General features: G+C 37.5%; 1 protein-coding gene across 1 annotated transcript in view; it reads right to left on the bottom strand.

Annotated features, from left to right (window-relative positions):
• LOC128871031 (arrestin domain-containing protein 17) overlaps positions 1-20133 on the bottom strand; it is a 37075-nt gene extending 16942 nt beyond the window's left edge. The window contains exons 1-2 of the mRNA XM_054113298.1: positions 19190-20133; positions 2048-2400 (exon numbers count right to left, since the gene is read on the bottom strand). Of these exons, the coding sequence (XP_053969273.1) occupies positions 2048-2400; positions 19190-19304 (468 nt within the window). The 5' untranslated portion in view covers positions 19305-20133. The remainder of the gene's footprint in view (positions 1-2047; positions 2401-19189) is intronic.
• Between the last annotated feature and the right edge of the window lie 1537 nt (positions 20134-21670).

The raw sequence follows: 21670 nt of genomic DNA, 5'->3' as shown, positions 1-21670 counted from the left end.
GCTTGGGCCAGTGCAAGCCCCAGAAATCTAATTTAATAAAATATTGTGCATAACTATATCAAATGATTCGGGGTAAACAGTATCCACCTGATAACCACAATAGACTGCAAAATTGGTAACTGTAGAATGTCCGCAAACAAAAGCATGTTGATTTGGATCAATTATTTCTGGTACCGCAAATGACAATTTTTTCTTGACAACCTTTTAAAAAAGTTTTGAAAAAAGTATAGTTTAGATATTGGCCAAACGTCGTTCTTATTACCAGATTATTATCGTTTGAAAATACCAAACGGCAGAAAAAAAGATTAGTGATGAATATTAAGTGAATACAGAGCGAATAACTAAATTCCTTCCATGAGAGCTCATCAAGTTCACTTTCAAGTGATGTTTCTAGGGAAGAGATACCATTAGTGACATCTAATTGTGCCGTTGACTTAACCGCGAAGTCCTTAGATTATAGTACGGAAGCAAAAGTTGACATCTCAGCGTCAGAATCAGTAAGAAAAGTGAATTTAAAATAGCCGGAATAAGATTTATTAAGTCCGATGGAATCCAGAATGCATGCAGGGAAGTCTGACGGATATTTTCTTTACCGGGTCCAAGAATGAAATAGGGTGTGGAGCCGGATGGTACTTAAACGATAGTAATAAGTATCACTATGATATGGGGGAAATGGCAATTGTTTTCCAAACAGAAGTTTTTGCCATCCTGAAAGTAGTAGAATGGATAATCGAGAGGGATGGAGCGGGAAACAGATTGGATTTTTCAGTGACAGTCAGGCTGCATTGAAGGCCCTGGAGAACGCGAAGCAAACCTCAAAGATTGTTGAAGAATGTAAGAAAAAGCTCAATTCTGTCGCAAGACAAAACAGGCTTGCACTTATATGGGTTCCAGGACACTCCGGTGTTCAAGGAAACGAAATTGCCGATGAATTGGCCAACCGTAGATCAGCGGTGCCCTCACAGGGGCCAGAGCCAATAATCGGAATCAGTTTCGCAGGAAACATGAATTGGCTCAGCGATTATGTAGGCAATCTACATAAAAAGCGATGGTCCGGTCCAGAACGCTGCAGAACTGCAAAGTGTTTTGAGACAAGTCCGAACAGAAAACTGTCAAACTTTCTACTAAAACTTAGAAGGAAAGACGTTCGGTTGATGGTCGATATTATTACAGGACACAACCCATGGGGTCAGCATATGGCCACCATTGGAAACAGAATTGAGAAACATTGAGAACCCAATGTGCCTGTCGTGGTTGGAAGAGGCAGATAGCACTGAGCACTTTCCCTGTGAGTGTCCTGCCTTTGCTAGAACACAGCTAAGAGTTTTGGGTTCCGATGCCATGAGAATGAGTAATATTCGTTCTCTAAAACTGGAGGATATTTACAGATTTGCCAAAGAATCTGGAAAATTCTCACAGAGATAGAGATATCTCTGTCTCTATTCTTTCCTATATCTTTTTTTCCGATACTTTTCTCCTTCCCTCCTTTGAATACCCCCTTTCCAGAGCTTTAAATACAATGGGCATTTAGCCTGAGTCTTTTAGGAGCCACCAATGGTGCTCATTGGCTCGACCTTTTCAAATTTCAGTTTCAAGTCCGATATGCCAGCAAATTGGTATAGGATTCTTTTGCGAATCCGACTGCGGTTGAATTGGTCAAATTCAGATGGTGATATGTAGACTATATCTGCAGAAAGATACAAAATATTCACCAGACTTATCAAAGAAGGCTGGTTATTTTTTACAGGTCATAGTAGGTATGCACATGACTAATTTTGGGATAGAATGTTTTGATTTGTTTAGGCGTACAGAAAGGAATACAGAAATCAGTCGAGAAACCTTGTAAAGCTTCTTTACAACTCTCTGAAGATTTGAAAGTAGCCAGTGGCTTTTTATGAACGATTAACTTTGGGCGCAGTACCTAGCAACTTTATTCATCGAAATAAAAAAAATTAAAAAATGTTAATATATCTAAATTATTACAGTGATCAAATTTGATAAAGTTTTTTGTGATCTATCTTAATACTTAACACTTATTCTTACTCACCCTATAAATAGTGTCCACATTCAAATCCAACGGTTGTATTACCGTAAATGGCAACTTGAAGACTTTCGGATATCGGGCTGGCCGATCGATTGTGGTGATAATCTCGTAATGAATCTGCCCATATTTTCCATCGAACGAAGTAGGCAGATTCTCTGGCAGTATTACGTGAAACGTATACGAATAATCGCCGGCCGACCAGTCCATACACGAACTGTTCGCACACGAGCCGAGCACATACGAGCGTGACGACAAATACGAACGATAAGCACGACACATAGCACGTTCACTATCGCGTGGGTAGCCCTTTTTTATCCAGCGTATCTTTGCATAGCCGCTAACTGTGATGTGTATTGCTGTCAAGTATCAGCAAATGGTGAGGGTGAAAAAAAGAAACATATAGAAAATGTTGTTTATAAGAGGCAAATATTTTCAAGTGCACACACTAGAATATCACTTATATTATATTAATTATGAATATATCTAGGGAATATAAGTGGTAGGAAAATTAAACGGCATGCGAAATATCTAAAATCAGATAGTAAATTCACATATATGTACACATGTATGTAGATATTATGCATTAGGGTGATACAAAAAAAAAATTTTTTTACTTATGTGGTAAAAAATATAAATTGTCTTGTCTCATGTAAAAAATTATTTCAAATCGAAAAAATATTTTGTTAAAAATATATGATATTTAGAAGTGGCTTAAAGCCCTCTTTTATAGATATAGATTTTTGTAGAGCAGTTCTTTTAAAGAATCAAGGTTTTCCGAAATTCTGTAAAAAACAATTTTGTATGCAAAATACCTGAGAAATATTATTTCAAAAAAAAGGAAATTCGAGTGCAATTACAAATTTACAACAGGTTTTAGGCGTTGTATTTTGCACTTTTCCTATGCTTTTTCGAACTGCTGTTTTGTCTTATCGCTTATAGTTCGAAATGAGTCGGAGTAGGTAGGTAGGTAAAATAGCAAGAGTGCTACAGGCACACTTCAAGTAGCACTTACGTGCTGTTTTGATACCTTAATGTGGACCATTACTTGTGCAAAGAAAAATTTTTGGGAAGAGAAAACCTTCTACAGCCATCCACTGCTGTTGATGTAGTGGAGGAGAGAAAAGGGATCTAGGCTGGAGAATTCCTTCAAGTCATCCCCAAAGAGCATGCTAAGGAATCTCAAGCGCCTAGCCGCCAGAGCCGGACATTTGCAGAGAAAGTGTTCAACAGTCTCTTTCTCTGCAGGATCTACACAGCTTCTGCAATAGGGAATTTCAAGCTTCTGCGCATGAGTACCGATCACCCAATGACCAGTGAACACCGCAATGAGTCTGGAAATAGAATGACAGGGGATTACCATCTCCTTAAGAGTTCTGTTTCTATCGTATTGAGTCCATAGTGTTTTCGAAATAGCACACGATGAGACAGACCTCCATCTGTCATGCCCTTTTTTTTTAGAAAGAAATTGTGTAGTTTCCCTTTAACGACGGCCAAGGGGACACCGATATCTGAGAAGAGGACAGCTGGAACCGATTCTGCCGATCCCTTCCTGGCAAGCTCATCGGGAATTTCATTTCCCTCTATATTCTTGTGAACAGGAACCCAGATAAGGGAAGTGTTTCCTGCACGTTCGAGACGTTTGAGTTTCTTCTTACAGGAGTTCACCAGAAGAGAGCTGTAATACGGCGACGACAGGGCCTTTATCGCAGCTTGACTATCGGAAAAAATATTAATGTCTCCCTCCCAACTGCGATCCCGAAGCATTTTGCATGCCTGCTGGATCGCGAAGACCTCTGCTTGAAAAATGCTGCTTGTTTCCTGCAGTTTAAAGGGAACCAAAATGCTGGCTGATTTAGAGAAAGCCCCCGCTCCCACTCCATACTCCATTTTGGATCCGTCAGTGAAAACAGAGGTATCTATACCCGTACCGACTCTCTCCTCTTTCCAATCTTGCCTGCTCGGAAAGATGGCCCTAGCACAACCCTCAAAGCACAGTTGACAAAGATATTTGCTTCAAGATGCTACTATGTCCTACAGGAAGTTGTCTCCAAAGGCCAATCTCCTTCAACTTAATAGCACTCTGAGCAGCAATGGATTTAAGCTGCAGATCCAGAGGAAGTAAATGCAAAATAACGTCGAGCGCAGCAGTGTGACATGTTCTACAAGCACCAGTGATGCCCACACATGCAGTTCTCTGCACTCTCTCTAGTTTAGTGGTGTTGTAGCCCTTCTGAAGAGCTGCCCACCAAACTAGGCAACCGTATGTCAAAATTGGCAGAACCACTGAGTTGTACATCCAAAGTACGACACGTGGCTTGATACCCCAGTTTTTGCCGAGCATAGATTTATAGGCGTAGAAGGCTCTATTGGCCTTCTTAACTCGATTTTCTATGTGCAGCTTCCAGTGGAGCTTGGGGTCAAATATTACACCAAGATACCTGACTTCCGATGCTAGTCGGAGTAAATATTCAAATTTAAATTAGGACGATCTCAAAATATATTTTTGCTTACTAAATTTGAGGTTTCATTCATTTCAAACATTCACAACACCAATTCATGTTTCGAAAAATAAGAACTACCAACTACAGCTTGAACCTAACATTTAGCAATTTCAATTAAAAATAATTTTTTATTCAATTTTACCCTAATACGAATATCCCTTTGAATATTCGCTTACAGTGGCGCGGCTCATTTCCACACTCACAAGCGCTAACATAATTTCTCAGCTAGCAAAATTATATTATATTTGAAATTATCTTTTAGATCTCTGCACTTGAGGGAAGTCAATTCTAATGGATTTGTTGTGTTTCATGATGAAACCTGCTGGTCACTTGCCAACCCGTTCGTGCAATCAACACGCCAATGCAACTCATACCAACCAAACTATTTAAATTAAATTGACACCAAAGCGTAACATAAAACTGGACATTTTTCAAATAGTAGCGAAACTCAAGGAAAGCCATCATTAGTCTACTATATGAAATTACTCCACAGAGCACAGCTATTACGCCCTGTGCAGCGCCATTGATAGGCAAACATAGCAAAATATATGCACACTCACTCCCATGCATACATATAGACAAACGGCAAAAACTGTGGAAATGCTTCATATTTTATTTCAAATTCCATTTTTGCCTGGAGGCAGTACTTGCATACAAATGTACATGCAATACTATATCAAAGATGTTTGTGTGTGTGTGCCAGAACGCTTAATTTTTTTCGTACATGTTTTCACAAAACTACTACAAATAAGTGCAGATATTATAACTGGCCATTTCCTCTCCATTGCTGTGAATCAATTCTGTAGCCGTTGCGTCCATTAGGGAATGTGTAATGGCAAGCGACGCGACAGGCAAATGACGCCACCGCAAGGTCTCAAACCGCAAAAGTGCTTGTAGCACAATTTACGCACAGTGGGGTTAGCTGTATCCTTTGCTGGCAAAATAAAATATTACAATGAAAATATTGCAAAAACAAATAACTGCTGCCAAATTCTATTACATTGTTTATAGTGAAATTATATCAAACTGGTGTGGCTGGCAGATTCTGTAAAATGTCCTTTGGCAGGTATTTCGGAGCGAATAAAAGTGGAGCGAAAATTGTACAATGGCTCTTTTGTACGTACGAATATATCTACAAAATAATTAGAAAAAAACCCCGAAGATATATCACTGTTGTTCAGGTCTGATTATTTTTGCCTAGATGTCTGAGGAAATCCGTGAAATAGGAATTTGGTGGCAATTGAAAAATTTAAATGTCATTGGCTGACTACATAAGCTTAAAACATACGATCTTTATTGCTATCGCTCCATCTCTCTGTATAAGCGCAGAGAGCAGAATAAATTAAGATGTGCCAACAAACTTACTATGGGCTTATTCATTAACAGCTCTCGAGCTTTAAAATTAAAAGAAAAAAATATTTATGTAAAAAAAACCAAATGGTAAATGGTCCTGCAAGAATTTTTTGTTTTTATATAATATTACTTCAATACCTTATGCCGCACGAGGGATTGCAGACCGGCAGAAGAAAATATGAATTTGATGACATGCGTGGAGTATAATTTCGGAGTTTTGGGTTCTGCAGCTTCGTTGCAGGTGGAGCATTCTAGTGCATCTCTTTTGGATATCATGTCTGATAGCATAAATTGATCGCAATTTTCTCAATATTAATACAAATTATGTTGGCTTTCAGGCAAACAACCCTCTGTAGTTTGTCAGCGTAAACCAGGTGCCTCACATTGTTTTACAAAAAATAGTCAATCATCCTTTGGGATTTCTCTGGTCAGGGAATCACAAACCGCTCAAGCTTCTCGCCCTATAAATTTATTGTTTCCTATGCAGTGTGGCAAAGCACTGTTCTTTCAACAGAGGAACTGTACAATCAATTTTGCCTGGTAGGTTCATGTTGTAAAGGGAGGTTAAGTTTCAAGGGCCGGTGTTGATTTTGAATAAAATACATTTTTTTAGGAAATTATTATCATTTCTCGGTATTATGATAATATTGGTATAACTCAATTACGTATGGTACAAAATATCGGCCAAATAGCTACACCTCCATCCGATAGTCCAAATTTTCGATGATGTTGAGGCAAAATTGAGGTTCTATGCCGTTAATGTGCCGAATTATCTCATCCTTTAGCTCTTGAATTGTTGCTGGCTTATCGACGTCCACCTTTTTTTCAAATAAGTCCAAAGAAAGAAGTCCAACGGTGTAAAATCACATGATCTTGTCGGCCAACTGACATCGCCGCGACGTGAGATTATTCGGCCATCAAATTTTTCGCGCAAAAGGGCCATTGTTTCGTTAGCTGTGTGACAAGTGGCACCATCCTGTTGAAACCACATATCATCCACACCCATATCTTCCAATTCGGGCCATAAAAAGTTCGTTATGGTCTCACTATTCACAGTAACTGCCTGACCGGCCTCATTTTAGAAAAAATAAGGCCCAATGATGCCACCGGCCCATAAACCGCACCAAATAGTCACTCTTTGTGGGTGCATTAGTTTTTCGGCAATCACTCTTGGATTATCATTCGCCCAAATGCGGCAATTCCGCTTATTGACGAATCCACTGAGGTGAAAATGTGCCTTATCACTGAAGATGACTTTCTTCACGAAGTGCGCGATATGCATTTTGATTTGAACGCCCGTTTTCATAAGAAGCTTGAATAACTTGAATGCGAAGCTCGATTGTGTATCTTTCCATAATTTAAATTGAATTAGTCTGAAATTGAAAAATGTCAAATAAAGTGCAGAAAAAAACTTGACGTTTAGGTGGGGTTTACATTCAACATCGGGCCTTGAAATTTTACCACCGTTTACAATCGACGCCTTGCAGTTCTCGCTGATACTACATTGATGCTTTGATGATTTAAAAGGATCCCTCTTGGCGAGAGTCACAAATCAGTTATCAGTAATGGAATTCGTTTTCTTTTTGCCATCACGTCGTTCTGAGGATTTTTTGGGCTTAATGGCATTTACGATATGATTTTGGACAATACAAGTGACTCAGGGATAAATTTGTACAGTTTTTGGTTTTGCTTTTCCACGATTGACAACAAGCCTCCGCTCCTCAACTGGGGAATGTTGCGCACAGCCCATATTTGATGGAAGGTCATATGAATTATTAGTTATTAAATTAACTATCGAATTCGCTACTTAGGACAGTTTAACTTGTCACGCAATTTTGATAATCATTCTGGATGTTAGTCCTGTTTAGGACTAAAAAAATATTTTATTAAACGTCATTTAAATTTATTATTTACCAATTTAAACGGCGTTCCTCATAAAAAATATCTGCCGTTCGCAATCGGCTTAAAAACTGTAGGTCCCTCCATTTGTGCAACAAAATCAAGACACACACCACAAATACGAAGAGGAGCTCGGCCAAACTCCCAGAAAGGGTGTACGGGCCAAATATATATATACTATATAGTATATAACTCTTCTTCTTTATTGCTTATTCGTTTTCGAATGTATTGCGATCGGACAATATTTTATATCTTTTTGTTTCTTTGCTACATTACTTAAAACATATTAATTTATATTATTTACAATTTCAGTATAAATATCTCTATTTTTAGCTGCATCCCATAATTCTGCAACATTGCATACGCCCGTCCAATGCCTTATATTTCGTAACCATAATAACTGCTTCCGGCCAAGGCATTGTTTCCCTTCAATTTTTCCTTCAAATTTTAATTGTCACATATGGTATTTGGTGTTTCTCATGATGTGTCCAAAATAAGCTGTCTTGCGACGTTTTATTGATTGTAGAAGTTCACGTTATCGATTAAGTCGTCGCATAACCTCTAAGTTAGAAACCAGATCGGTCCACGGAATTTTCAAGATTCGCCTAAAAATCCACATTTCGAAGGCCTCGGGTCTGTTGATGTCAGAGACTTTGAGTGTCCAACAGAGACCACACATAACACTTCACAAAACGAATTTTAAGATTCATATCGAGGTCATGGCAGCTTAAGATCTTTCTAAATTTGCAAAATGTAGATCTAGCCATTTCTATTCTGGTTTTTATTTCGGCTGATGTGTCCCAATTTTCATTCAACCAGCATACAAGTTATTTTAAATTTGAAACTTTTTCTATTTGTTCATTATGAACCACCAGTGTTTGATTACTGCCTGCTCCTGCGTGGCTCCTGCTGACATGCATGAATTTCGTTTTATTAATGTTAATTTTGAAACTGTACTTTTCACTGTGACGAACAACTTTATTTAATATCGTTTGCAAATCGTTCAAGTTATCTGCTAAAAGTGTGGTGTCCTCGGCATATCTAATATTATTTACAAGCACACCATTAACTTTAATGCCTTCATGTGAATTCCAAAGAGCTTCTTGGAAGATTTTCTCAGCATAAAAGTTGAAATGGATGGGTGATAATATTTATCCTTGCCTGACACCTTTACGAATGGAGATTTCCTGTGATTTTTCATTGTCAACATTAATTACGGCAATCTGGTTCCAATAAAGGTTTCTTAAACATCGCAACTTTTGTGGGAATATCGATTGATGGTAGGATGTTAAAGAGTTTGTCATGTTGCACTGTGTCGAATGCGTTTTCATAGTCTAGAAAACACATGATTATATCCTTTTGCACATTTTTCCAATTTTGGGCAAGAACATGGACACAAAACAGTGCTGCACGAGTTCCCATGCCATTTCTAAAACCCAATTGCGTAGGGCCCATGACTTCTTCACATATTTTATAAATTTTATTGTGTGAAATTAAAAAAAAAAAATTTTTGTGAGTGATTCATGAGACTTATGAGCCTATATTCCTAGCACTTCTTTGCGTTGGATTTTTTTGACAATGTAATGAAAACCCTTGTAACTATGGTATCTTTTTCCTAATTTCATAATTAGGACATCTTCATGACAATCATTTTCAAAAATACAATACTATTTTTCATTCGAAACTCATATTCAATATTTCATGCAAATTTTGAAATAAAACATTCTCGTTTTTATCCAAAATTGATGGCAACTGTGTTAAAAAGTGCACTATAGTCCCAGGTATCTCAATAATCTTTCGTTAAGTGTTAATATTGTAAAATTTTGTTTAGTTTCATTCTATTTTTATACAGCGTGCCACTTAAGTCACCGTACTCTTGTTATATTTGCACAAATCATCCTGTAACTTGGCAAAATTATGTTAAATTTAAAAAACTTTGATGTAGGCTAATAAAACAATATATTTTCTTCTAAGCTACAAAAGAAAAACAATTACTTTTAATTTTAGTTTTATATTATTGCAACGAATGTAAACATACTCGAATATTTGCGTCAACAAAAGTCTACGTACTCTTAAATTCTTGCGTTGTCAGACGCCAGCGTTCTTCTTAGAAATAACAGGGGTTTTTGAAAAATGTGCACAATAATGAGTAAATTCATTATAGCTGGCGTGTTTTGCTTGAGCTGGAAAAAATATTCGATTTTTATAGGCAAAATGCCTCGAAAAGAGTTATCACTCGACGGTCGTGGAAAGAACCTGCATCTCCACACAAAGGAGCAAAAATCTTATGCAGAGGTAGCTAAGATTATGGGTAGAAGCAAAACCACTATTCAGACTGTCATTTTGCGATTCAAATACTAAGAGTGTATTAAAAATAACAAAATATCCTGCCAGCCACCTGCACTTTCCGTTCGTGACAGGCCCACAATAAAGCATCTGGTGGACAAGGATCCGTTTTGTAGTGCAGTGCAGAGGTAGGCCGCAACATTGAATAGGAAGTGCACCCGTAAACAGTCCGTTGAGTGATAGAAACATATAGCTTTAGGTCCTACACTCCTCGCAGGATCGGAGGAGGCACTTAGAGTTTGCCAAAGCGTATGTGGGCAAACCAATTGACTTCTGGCGGAAAGTCATCATCTCAGATGAGTCGAAATACAATATTTTTGGCTCAGACAGCCGTCCCGCTAATGGAGGAGACCAGGAGAAGCCCTAAATCCAAAAAGTACCATAAAAAGCGTGAAAACCGTAAAACACGGCGGCGAAGGTATTATGGTTTGCGCCAGCATGGCTGCAGCAGAAATCGGAAATTTGGAATTTATCGACGGATTGATGGACCAATACGTGTATATTGATATTTAAAAAAAAAGCATATATGAAGAGCAGCGCCGAGAAAGTGGGAATGGGTTCCGATTTCTATTTTCAGCACGACAACGACCCTAAACTTAAAACAATGAACACCGGGCTGTATCTCGCGTACAACACTTCACACCTTTTGGAGACGCCACCACAGAGCCCGGATATCAATCCGTATGAACACGTGCGGAGTATGCTGGAAAAAAACAGAAAGTGCAACATAAGCAATAAAAAGTTCCTGCAAGAGAGATTGTACCAAGAGTGGTGCGCAATGGATCCCAATTACATTGAAAATACATAATACATAAGTTTGTAAGAGTACGTAGACTTTTGTTGATGCATATATCGCAGTGATTTGTGCAAATAACGGGTGATTTTTTAGCTATAATCATTTTAAACAGTTGGCCTAAACAGCTGACGCACGTTTCGTGCTTTATTTCACTGTCAAACATATTCAGTTTGGTCTATAATTTAACCATGAATCGTCTTATAAACGAACAACGCTTGCAAATCATTGAATTTTATTATAAAAATGCGTGTTCTGTTAAGAAAGTTTATCGCACGCCTCTTCCATTTTATGGTCAGTTTAATCGACCCACTCGATCGGCTATTCGAGCTATTGTGACTAAATTTAGAACCAAATTTACATAATTGGACATCAAACCACCAACACGCTTACGTAGAGTTCGAACTTTTCTTCAGTTGCAGTCGCAGCTGTATCGGCCAGTGTTAATGATGGCCATCAATTATCGATTCGTCGCCGTTCGCAGCAATTGGGCCTCTGTTACTCAACAACGTGGAAAATTTTGCGGAAGGATTTAGGTGTGAAGCTTTTCAAAATACAGCTGGTGCAAGAATTGAAGCCGAACGACCTACTCCAATGCAAGATTTGTGGTGAATGGGCTCTTGGAAAGTTGGCCGAAGATCCACTTTTTTATCGAAAAATTGTGTTCAGCGACGAAGCTCATTTTCGGATCAATGGGTACGTAAATAAGCAGAATTGTCGATTTTGGAGTGAAGATCAGCCAGAAGAATTGCAAGAGCTACCAATGTATCCAGAAAAGGTCACAGTTCGGTGCGGTTTATGGGCTGGAGGTATCATTGGTCCGTACTTCTTCAAAGATGCTGCGAATCGTAACGTAAGCTTGACTTGCACGACATGTGGTTTCAGCAAGACGGTGCCACATGTCACACAACACGCGTAACAATGGACTTGTTGAGAGGCGAGTTCGGTGAACATATTATTTCACGATCGGGACCTGTCAATTGGCCAGCCAGATCGTGCGATATAACGCTTTTAGATTATTATTTGTGGGGCTATGTTAAAGCTCATGTCTATTCAGACAATTAACGCATTGGAAGACAACATTAACGCATTTATATGTGAGATACCGGCCGAAACATAGGAAAGAGTATGCCAAAATTGGACTAAGCGGATGGACCACTTGAAGCGCAGTCGCGGTCAACATTTGCATGAAATAATCTTGAAATTAAGGAAAACATTTTTCTAATAGCGAGTGTATTTCTGCCATGAAATAGCTCCTCATAAAAAAATGTCTGCCGTTCGGAGTCGGTTTGAAACTGTAGGTCCCCCCATTTGTGGAAAAACATCAAGATGCACAAATAGTAGGAGGAGCTTTGCCAAACACCAAACACAGGGTGTTCACGCCAATTATATATACTTATAAATAATCTTCAAACATTATATAATATTAACTGTACTATCGATTTAAACAAAAAGTTCATGCATTTTTCTGAATTTTACGTGTCTTTTTTTGAAAAACTCTCCTATAGCTCTTAAAAAATCACCCTTTATAACAGAGTACGGTGACTTAAGTGGCACACTGCCTATATATATTTTTTCGTTAAAGCATAAGTGTTAATACTCTTCAAAAATTCCTTTTCCTTTTTAAACTTATTGAAAAAATTTTGACTATTTTTGATTAAACAAATTGCTGGCAACTCTATGCAAATTTGTAATACAACTAAAACCTTTCATTGGGTGCTAACGTTGCATTATTACAATCCATTTTATCTCTTTGCTTCGTAAAATTTTTGAAGAAAATAGATGGCAACTCTGTTCAAAATATATATCGGAAACGTTACCTGCTTTCACTACTTTTTGTTTGTTAATATTGAAATATTGTACCTACTATCTCGAATAAATTATATATTCATTTGTAAACATAGCGGCAACCCTGTTCATATTGAAATAATATATTTTACCTAAAACCTCGAATAAATTATATATTCGTATTTAAAGATAGTGGCAACCCTGTTCATATTGGAAAATTTTACATAGAATCTCGAATAAATTATGTATTCGTATTTAAACACAGCGGCAACCCCGTTCATATTGAAATATTTTACCTAAAATCTCGAATAAATTATATATTCATTTGTAAACATAGCGGCAACCCTGTTCATTTTGAAATATTTTACCTAAAATCTCGAATGAATTATATATTCGTATGTAAACATAGCGGCAACCCTCTTCAAAACTACCCGACAATTCAAGTTTTCTCAGTTTTTCCTCGTTGGTTTCCGATATTATAATATTGCATTCTATTTAAGTTCTTTGCTTGCTTAATTAAGAATTGTATACTAAAAGTAAGATGGCAACCCTTTTCAAACATAATTAATATCCCGATCGAAACTTTCTTTAAGCATTCAGGTTTGGTAGCCTTATTTAGAATTTTTAATTTTATAAGTAGAAGTAGGATTTTTTCGGTATTTCACAATGTTTAAAACATTAGAATTTCATTTCCCTATACATTTCCCCTCTAATTACTGTAAATCTATTTTAAAATCTTACCGAGTCTCTTGCATTAAATAATAATGAAATTATATCTATTTAGCTACATATATACAAGTAGAAATCCCAGAATGTCTTAGAAACAAACGTATACCTAGACGTGTATATGAATGTATGTACTCATATATAATATGTATGTGTGTACTTGAATAGGCGAGGAGCCAGCCAGCAGTCATGTCCTTGTTTAATGTTCTCAACGTGTTATTATTTTTGAGAGCTTTTGCTTGCGTTTTATTATTTGTGTTTGTTCTTTACTGTGGTGTAGTAGTCATGCGTGCATTTTTCTTTACATTGTTTATAATTGTTGTTGCTTCGTTACTATTGTTGATGTCTTCTTTTGCTCCAAATGGAAGCGCTAATTTAAAAAGTCACTTGAGAGCCAAAATGATGTGATAAAACAAAAACAATGACTATAGTTGGCAGCAGCGTAGCATGAAAAAGATAAGGAAAATATTTCAACCATATATACACACATAAAAAATTCAAAAAAATATATTATATATTGTATTATTAAAGCATGCTTTCCTTTGTTAGCGGTTTGGCCGCGCTTCTCCTCCAATATGTGTTGATGCTGTCATACGCGTATAAATAGAGGATTATATGGCTTTCCGCCGCCTCTAAACACCTCTAATAACTATTTCGGAAGCTCTTTTCATGGCAGAAATTCACGGAAGGCACTACGGAGCTTCATTTCATTATGCAAACATTTCTGAGGAAACGAAAACAGTTTCGGGTGTATTGGAATAATAAATGATTTTCCCGAAAGCTTACACAGAAATGGGTTGCAGATTGCCCATAAGAATAAATTTCTTGAAATCGCATTTGGATTGATTTCCCACGGATAAGCCAGTTGAATGTTTTCCGCAAGCAATTCAGAAATCGGAAATTTGCTATAACGAAAAAGCTAAGTTTATTCGCAAATATTTTTAATTACTGGTTGCTCAAAAGTACATAGAGAGAGTGGAGACTGCCGATTTATTTTCAAGACTGCCGATTTATTTTCTAATTATATATTAGAGTGGTTAAAGCGAAACTGATATTCTGAATATTTATTGGAAGTAGATAAAGAAAGACTGCCGTCTAAAATCAAGAGTTTTCACTGAGCTTTTTGGGGATTTCAGAAACTAATATTTTTTAACTTCGACCTTGGCACTATGCATGTAAAAATTTTAGTTTTGAAATAAAAATAAAAAATATATGTATAATTGGCGCTTGCATTCCTTTTGGGTGCTTGGCCGAGCTCCACAAATGGAGGGAGCCATTTCAAGCCGACTCCGAACGGCAGATATTTTTTTTCTAGGGAATACACTCGAAGGTTTGCCATTGACTGCCGAGGGGCGGCCGCCGATTTCACATAGCTATAACTCTTAGAGTTGTGGTTCAATTTAAAAACCAGTTCAGGTCAGTAACCAAAAGTTACAAATAGAAGACTGAGGGATCCAACTAATGAAGAACAACAAAGTCTGGAGAACAGGAGGATGCGAAACGAGTTGGAGCGTGTAGCTATATATGAGGTGTGTTCAAGAAGTATCGCGAATTTTGAATTTTCACAGGTTACGTATATTCGAATTTCGATTTTTTTGTGATGATATGTTGATACTCATGTCTCTCATTCATGACAATTAGTTCGGTCATTTTGAATGTTCAGCTAATTGTTGACAGCAGCTTTGCTTGCACGTGTTTCGGCTCGTCTTCGATTTTTACCTATTCAAAAAGATGAATCAAAGAACCTGTATCAAATTTTGTGTGAAAAACGAAATTAAGTGCGCGGATGCATTCCGAATGTTGGCTGTGTCATACGGAGAAGCTACTTTGGACGAAGACAACGTTTATAGATGGTACAAAATGTTCTCAGAAGGCCGAGAAGATGTGAACGACGAAAAGCGTGAAAAGCGTGCCGGACGCCGGAGCACTTCAACAACGGACGAAAAAATTGATGAAGTGAAGAAAATGGTATTGGCCAATCATCGAATCACCGTTGAAAAAATTGCTGAGGACCTAGACATATGGATTGGCTCGTGCCATTCGATTTATTCCAATGATTTGGCATGAGACGGGTCGCCGCAAAATTCGTACCAAAACTGCTCAATTTCGACTAAAAGTAGCATCGCATGAACATTGCTAATGAGATGTTGGACTCTGTCCCCGACAACCCAAATTTGCTCCAGAGGGTCGTAACTGTTGACGAATCGTGAGTTTATGGTTATGACGTGGAAACCAAAGCTCAATCATCTCAATGGAAGCTGCCGCATGAACCAAGACCGAAAAAGGCGCGCAAAGTTCGGTTGAATGTATAGTATAAGTTTTGCTTACCGTTTTCTTCGATTGCAGTGGCGTTGTATGCCACAGCCACTGTATTCCCCAGATCTGACCGCCTGTGACTTTTTCATGTTCCCGAAACTGAAGAGGCCCATGAAAGGACGACGTTACACTACGATTGACGAGATAAAGACGGCATCGAATGATTTTTTGAAGTGCTTCGAAGATTCGACAAAACGTTGGCACAAGTGCATAATATCTCATCGGGATTACGTTGAAGAGGACAAAATATATATTAATGAATAAATAAATAGTTTTTGAAAAAACATAAAAGTTGCGATACTTTTTGAACACACCTCGTATATGCTGAAACCTTATTTCCATTCATTCGGTGACCACAGCTGCTGAGGCGTGAGCTGGTGCGTTGTCGTGAGAAAAAGGAAAATCACTTGACTTCCTCGATTCAAACGAATGCCAAACACTAGGATATATGTATGTCGATCTGGCTGAAACTCGTTATATGCCAGTAGTGCCATTTCTCTAACTTTGCATGCACTTTTCAAACGACCCTTGTATGTACATAGATATCAAGAACAACAATTCACTTAAGCTATCGAGTGGGAAATGAACGGTTTTTTTTACTTTTCTATAGGAAAAACCTTCCTTCCAATTTCTGTCCCGAAAAATTGTGAGTATTGCGAGGCTATGGCTTAATAGAGGTTCTATTTTATGTCGTTTTTGGTTTGAGTGTCATGTTTCACGTTTTTGTACGGCACCAATAATTCCTTGGGTGTCACGATTGTCACAAGATTGCTGGAATGTCACGAGATTACTTCAAATTAAATTTTATCTTTTGCCTTAATTCGACAGAACATGACATTTTTTATATTTTTAGAAAAAGTTTGTGCCTAACCTTCATAGCGCTATGATGATTTTACCGATTCCGGTACCGTCAGACAGTGTCATATGGTACAGAAGCATACGGCATATAAAAAACTGTTAAAAACCAAAATAAGCAAGCGGCCAGTGCTCAGAAATATGTATATGTACTTTTAAACGGTGATGGACTTAGGTTCGGTTATGGTGGTAGTCGGTCTGTACGACTAATTCACCTAGACCTTTCAGATTCGTTGTGATACCACTGTGCGACACGGAAACCACATTTATTTTTCGGTGTGGAAGCATTTTGTGGATCTCATGAAGCCCAGAATTTGTTTTATCTAAGCATCAAAAAGTTCTGTAGAAGAGTTAAAAAAGTATTTACCTAAAAAACCTGCTCTGATTTTAGCTAAGGCTGGACAATTGCAAAGGAAGAGATCAACTGTTTCTTCCTGTTCCCCATCTCTACAACTTCTATACTATTCTTGGAAGAAAAGTCCCTATCTTAAGGAATGCCTGCCAAATAGCCAATGACCGGTTATACAAGCCACGACCTTCTAGATATCCTCTTTTGAAAGGCAAAGCTGTTATTTTGTGTTTTTCTTATTTATTTGCGGCCACACTAACCTAGCGGTTATGCATGTGTCTTTATCTATCCATGACCTATTGGCCTCATGGATAATGTTATTCTTTATTGCTGAATTTGGCATAGGTAACTCAGTGGTACTCGTGACCATAGGTAACCCAGTGGTACTTCTATCACTGAGCAGTTGAGGGATAATACCTTTCCTGACGAACTCATCGACTCTACAATTTCCCTCAATATTTCTGTGTCCCGGCTCTATTTGGGAGCTGACCTTGAGTATAACACTAATATCATTTAGGGCTGCCCGGCGTTCTTGTGCAACCTTTGATCTTAGTATATCCGCATTCATTGATTTAATGGCCGCCTGACTATTCGAGAATATATTTATTGTAGGCGCAGGCATATTTAGATATGTAGCTACTTCTTTTATAGCTAAAACTTCTGCCTGATAAATACTACAGTAGTCTGGTAGTCGAATGGATGGTTCAAGCCCTAATTCCTTCAAAAATGCTCCATACCCAACCTTATCGTTTAGCTTGGAGCCATCTGAATAGAAATTTAATTCCTCCTTCTCCATGTCTTTGGTGTTTGCCACTCTCTTCTTCAAGGTATGCTCGTCTTGAAGAGTCTGTCGTAGGTGAGTCTAGGAATGGAGTAGTTCATATGACTGTTGTGACTATTCAGAGTATGCAAAATAGAGGCGTGGCCAAACCGCCAGTCATTCCATAGCGTCATACTTTCAAGTCTAAGCGCCGAGGTGGCCACGTGTTTCTGTACGATATTTAGTGCAGACAAGTTGATTAGCACTTCCATCTTGTTTACGGCAGTCTTTGAAGCACCAGAGATGCATAAAAAGAGCTGTTCTTTTGACCTTACTCACGATTTTAGTGTGATGGATTTTCTAAGAAAAAAACTGTTTGAGCTCCGGTTTTTTCAAATACGCCTCGCACCAGGGCTAGCTAGGGCACGTCTTCACTCTTTCGGTAAGCCTTTCTTGCAGTAAAAAGTTCTGACTCATAGACAAAAGGTATCATCAGACGGGAATAGCGGTAGTAAAACGGTGCTGGTCGCTAATTAGTAGAAATACTCAACCACTTCAACAACAACAGCAACAACAACAACAGCGCTTCACGCTCAATGTATTAAGACTTGTCCGCCTAGGAGGGCTTAATTCAAAATCTAGCAGGAAGGGTGCTTGAAAACTCATTCTATATCTATATATATATGTCCTTTTAGCTATCCGTGTCCTGGTAATTCTGTATTTCGATCGCACTGTGGTATGGTGCAATGATATTTATACCAAAATAAATATTTGTATTTCAAACAAAAATGTAATGTATAAAAAAACAATCACACATATGTATGTATGTAATGATGCATCTACATGCATCTAATGGGGCCACTGACCCCATAGTTGTTCACTTCCACACCTCCCACTTAATAACTAAAAATAATGACGAAGCAACAAACCCGAAACCCGCTCGCAAAGCAACCAGCAAAAACACAACATTGACTTGAGCTGGGTCAGTTTTTGTACATCGCGCCAATTATGCGAAAGCGGTGAGTAGGCGGACAGGCGAGACGAGACAGATTACGAGCGATGGCGAAGCTGATGACGATAGCGACAAGAATAGTAAAACTCAGCGCACAAATTATGAAAATTTAATAGCGCACACAGCTTCTTTACTATGTGTATGTACATATGTATTTTGCTATTTTGCTGTACCCTACAACAAAACAAATTAACAAAAATGTTAAATACATATTTACGAGCATATAGACAGGTCTATGCGCTTTGCATTATAACAAATCACACACGCCATAATTTGAACACCAAATTTAATCTAATTTTGTATTTGCTATATGTGACAGACAACAAGATAGACATACATATAAATGCATGTACATGTAGAAGGCAGGCTGAGATAGAACAAAATATTTGACTTCTACCCTACCAACCTTTTATTATTTTTCCACTGCTTACAAACATTGTTGCTTACCTTTAATGCGCTTTGTTGCGTCGACGCTGAGGTCAACAATGCCGGATAGCTCCTGTCCAGCATAGTAAACACCTTGAGGATTATTATCAAAGGATATAAGGCACTCAATTGGCATATAACTACGTGACTCTCAAATATGCGCTATTTGGTTGTATGTGTCGTTGTAGGTGGTGTGCACGTGTATGTAGGCGTGTGTGTGTGTGTGCGTGCTATATGTCAGTATAAATTGTATTTGTGTGCTTTTGCTAGATTACTATACGCCGTTTTTACGATTTTTTGGTTGTGGTTGTTGTAGTTGTTGATTGTATGCAGGTTACTGCAAATCTCGCTAAATTTCACTTAATTCTCAAATACACTGGTTCCTCCTTTGTCCCACTACTTGGTTTTAATGTATTAGAACGTCGCGTGATTCAGTTGGGTATTTTAGGTTACTCATACGCCTTGCGCGCCTTGCTATAAGTAGTACCTACACAAATACATACACATCAAAGGTATATGCATAGATTTTATACTCAGATGAAGTGTATTTGCGCTGTATTCATACAACGATTTTTTTATATTTTTCACTTTTATGTGGCTACTACAAAAAATTACGATTATTTTGAAATTTGCACGCTTTATATTAAATGCTTTATGCGATCATTATCGCCACTGCATCATTAAATTTAATTGAATTTCATTTGAATCTTTGCAACTCAATTTAGCAATTTCTTTTTCCTTATTCTATTTTTTCTCAACACGCACCATAGACATTTTATTAGCATATATTTATGTATATTATTATATTACTTATGCTTCCTCTTCTGCCTATTCAGATTTTCAGCCGCACCTTCGCTTAGGAATTTCTTTGCATTTAAACACGTACCGTACGCTCGAACGTCCAACAGCCATTTGCGAGTAAGTGCTTATTTAATTTGACAGCCTTTCACATCGTCATCATTATCCTTGTGCCGTATTTGGTTTTTTACATCTATTTTGCGAGCAGCCTTTCTCTCTTTTGTTCTCTCTTTCTCACTATCTCTCTTTCCTTTTTTACTGTTTCGCGCTACTTTATGCATTTATATCTTGTTTATATGGCTCGTTGTTTACATCGTTTTCGCCGTATAATAAATATGTGTGTATGTGTGTATGTATAAATATATATAATATTTTCCATATACTACATACCTGGAAATACCGCTGTGAAGTGTCAAAGGATCTGTCAATTTAGTACGGCGCCTATTACATATGCACGTATACCAGCTGCTCTGTGTCTGCCTTGATGGTGTGTTAAGTGTTGCCATCGGTTTTAAGCTTTTTATTGGTGAAGAGTTTAAATTTAAAAGAAAAAGTATTATCAAATGTCAAGTGAAATATAAACACTTTAGTTTTCAGTCATACGTTATTAAATCATACAAGACTAAAACTGTTAGCAGCTACTTTTATACCAGTTTAACTTATACATATATATGTAATACATTAGAGTGGATCGAACTTTAATAGTGTGGAAAAGTTGCACTTTTAGACTAATAAAGTGTGTGCCAAATTTCAGCGCAATCGAACGATATCTTCTGTCGCCAGCAGAGGCCTTAAATTTTGAAATTTCAGTTTAAATTCTGAACAGTTTTAATTTTTTACTATTTGTTATCATACCGGTATATGTATGTTCAATACAAATTTTATATGAGAAGCCCCACCGAAACAATTTAATTCACTACACTGCACTCTGTTTGTTTGATCAAATACGTATGGAGCTCCCAGTAGCTCGTCCTTGCACTGCGAGTTGAATTGGAGTTACAGGAATTACTTTTTCTATTTTTTCTTCCGCTTTATTCGTAAGATATTGTTTCGTATAAAAGCATTTAATTTTAATCTTTTATTAAAAGTTTATATGACGACAATGGCATTAATCAAATTTTCCCTAAGACAAACGTTTAATTGCCTATTATTTGGAAGTCCTAAAGATTTGCCAGATCATCAACTACCAAGTTATGAAGATGTAATGAGATGTTGTTTTTTGCAAAGACGGGAACTGGGAGTAGAGTCAAGAGGAAACAGAGAGCCGGTCTTTTCGATCGTAGCCGGACAAGTTGCCAAGAAAATTATTTGTATTTATAACAAGGCTTCTATTCCCACAGTCTCACATTCACGCGTAATATATTATACATGATAAATGAGTATCATAAAAAGTACAGCGAAATTAAAAAGGGTTTGTATTCTGCACATAGAAGTCCTGCTCTGAAAAAACGTGCTGATGACTTTAAGGAGAGTGCTTCCTGACTTTTTGATATTGGGTAGTCGAAAAAGTCGTTACGTATTTCTAATCAAACTTCAACTCATTTTTTTTTTATATTTATAATGAACTTTATTAAACCAAATATGTACCCATTTGGTCGACCTCCTTTTGCCATTTTTCTTCTAGAGACATTATTCCATCTGTGTAAAACTTTTGTGGTTTCTCGGCGACAAGTAATTTTCACAAGCTTCTCTTGAAGCCAACTT

This window comes from Anastrepha ludens, chromosome 2 (assembly GCF_028408465.1).
Source record: "Anastrepha ludens isolate Willacy chromosome 2, idAnaLude1.1, whole genome shotgun sequence".
NCBI classification, from domain to species: domain Eukaryota; kingdom Metazoa; phylum Arthropoda; class Insecta; order Diptera; family Tephritidae; genus Anastrepha; species Anastrepha ludens.
This window is presented reverse-complemented; position numbering and strand designations above follow the sequence as displayed.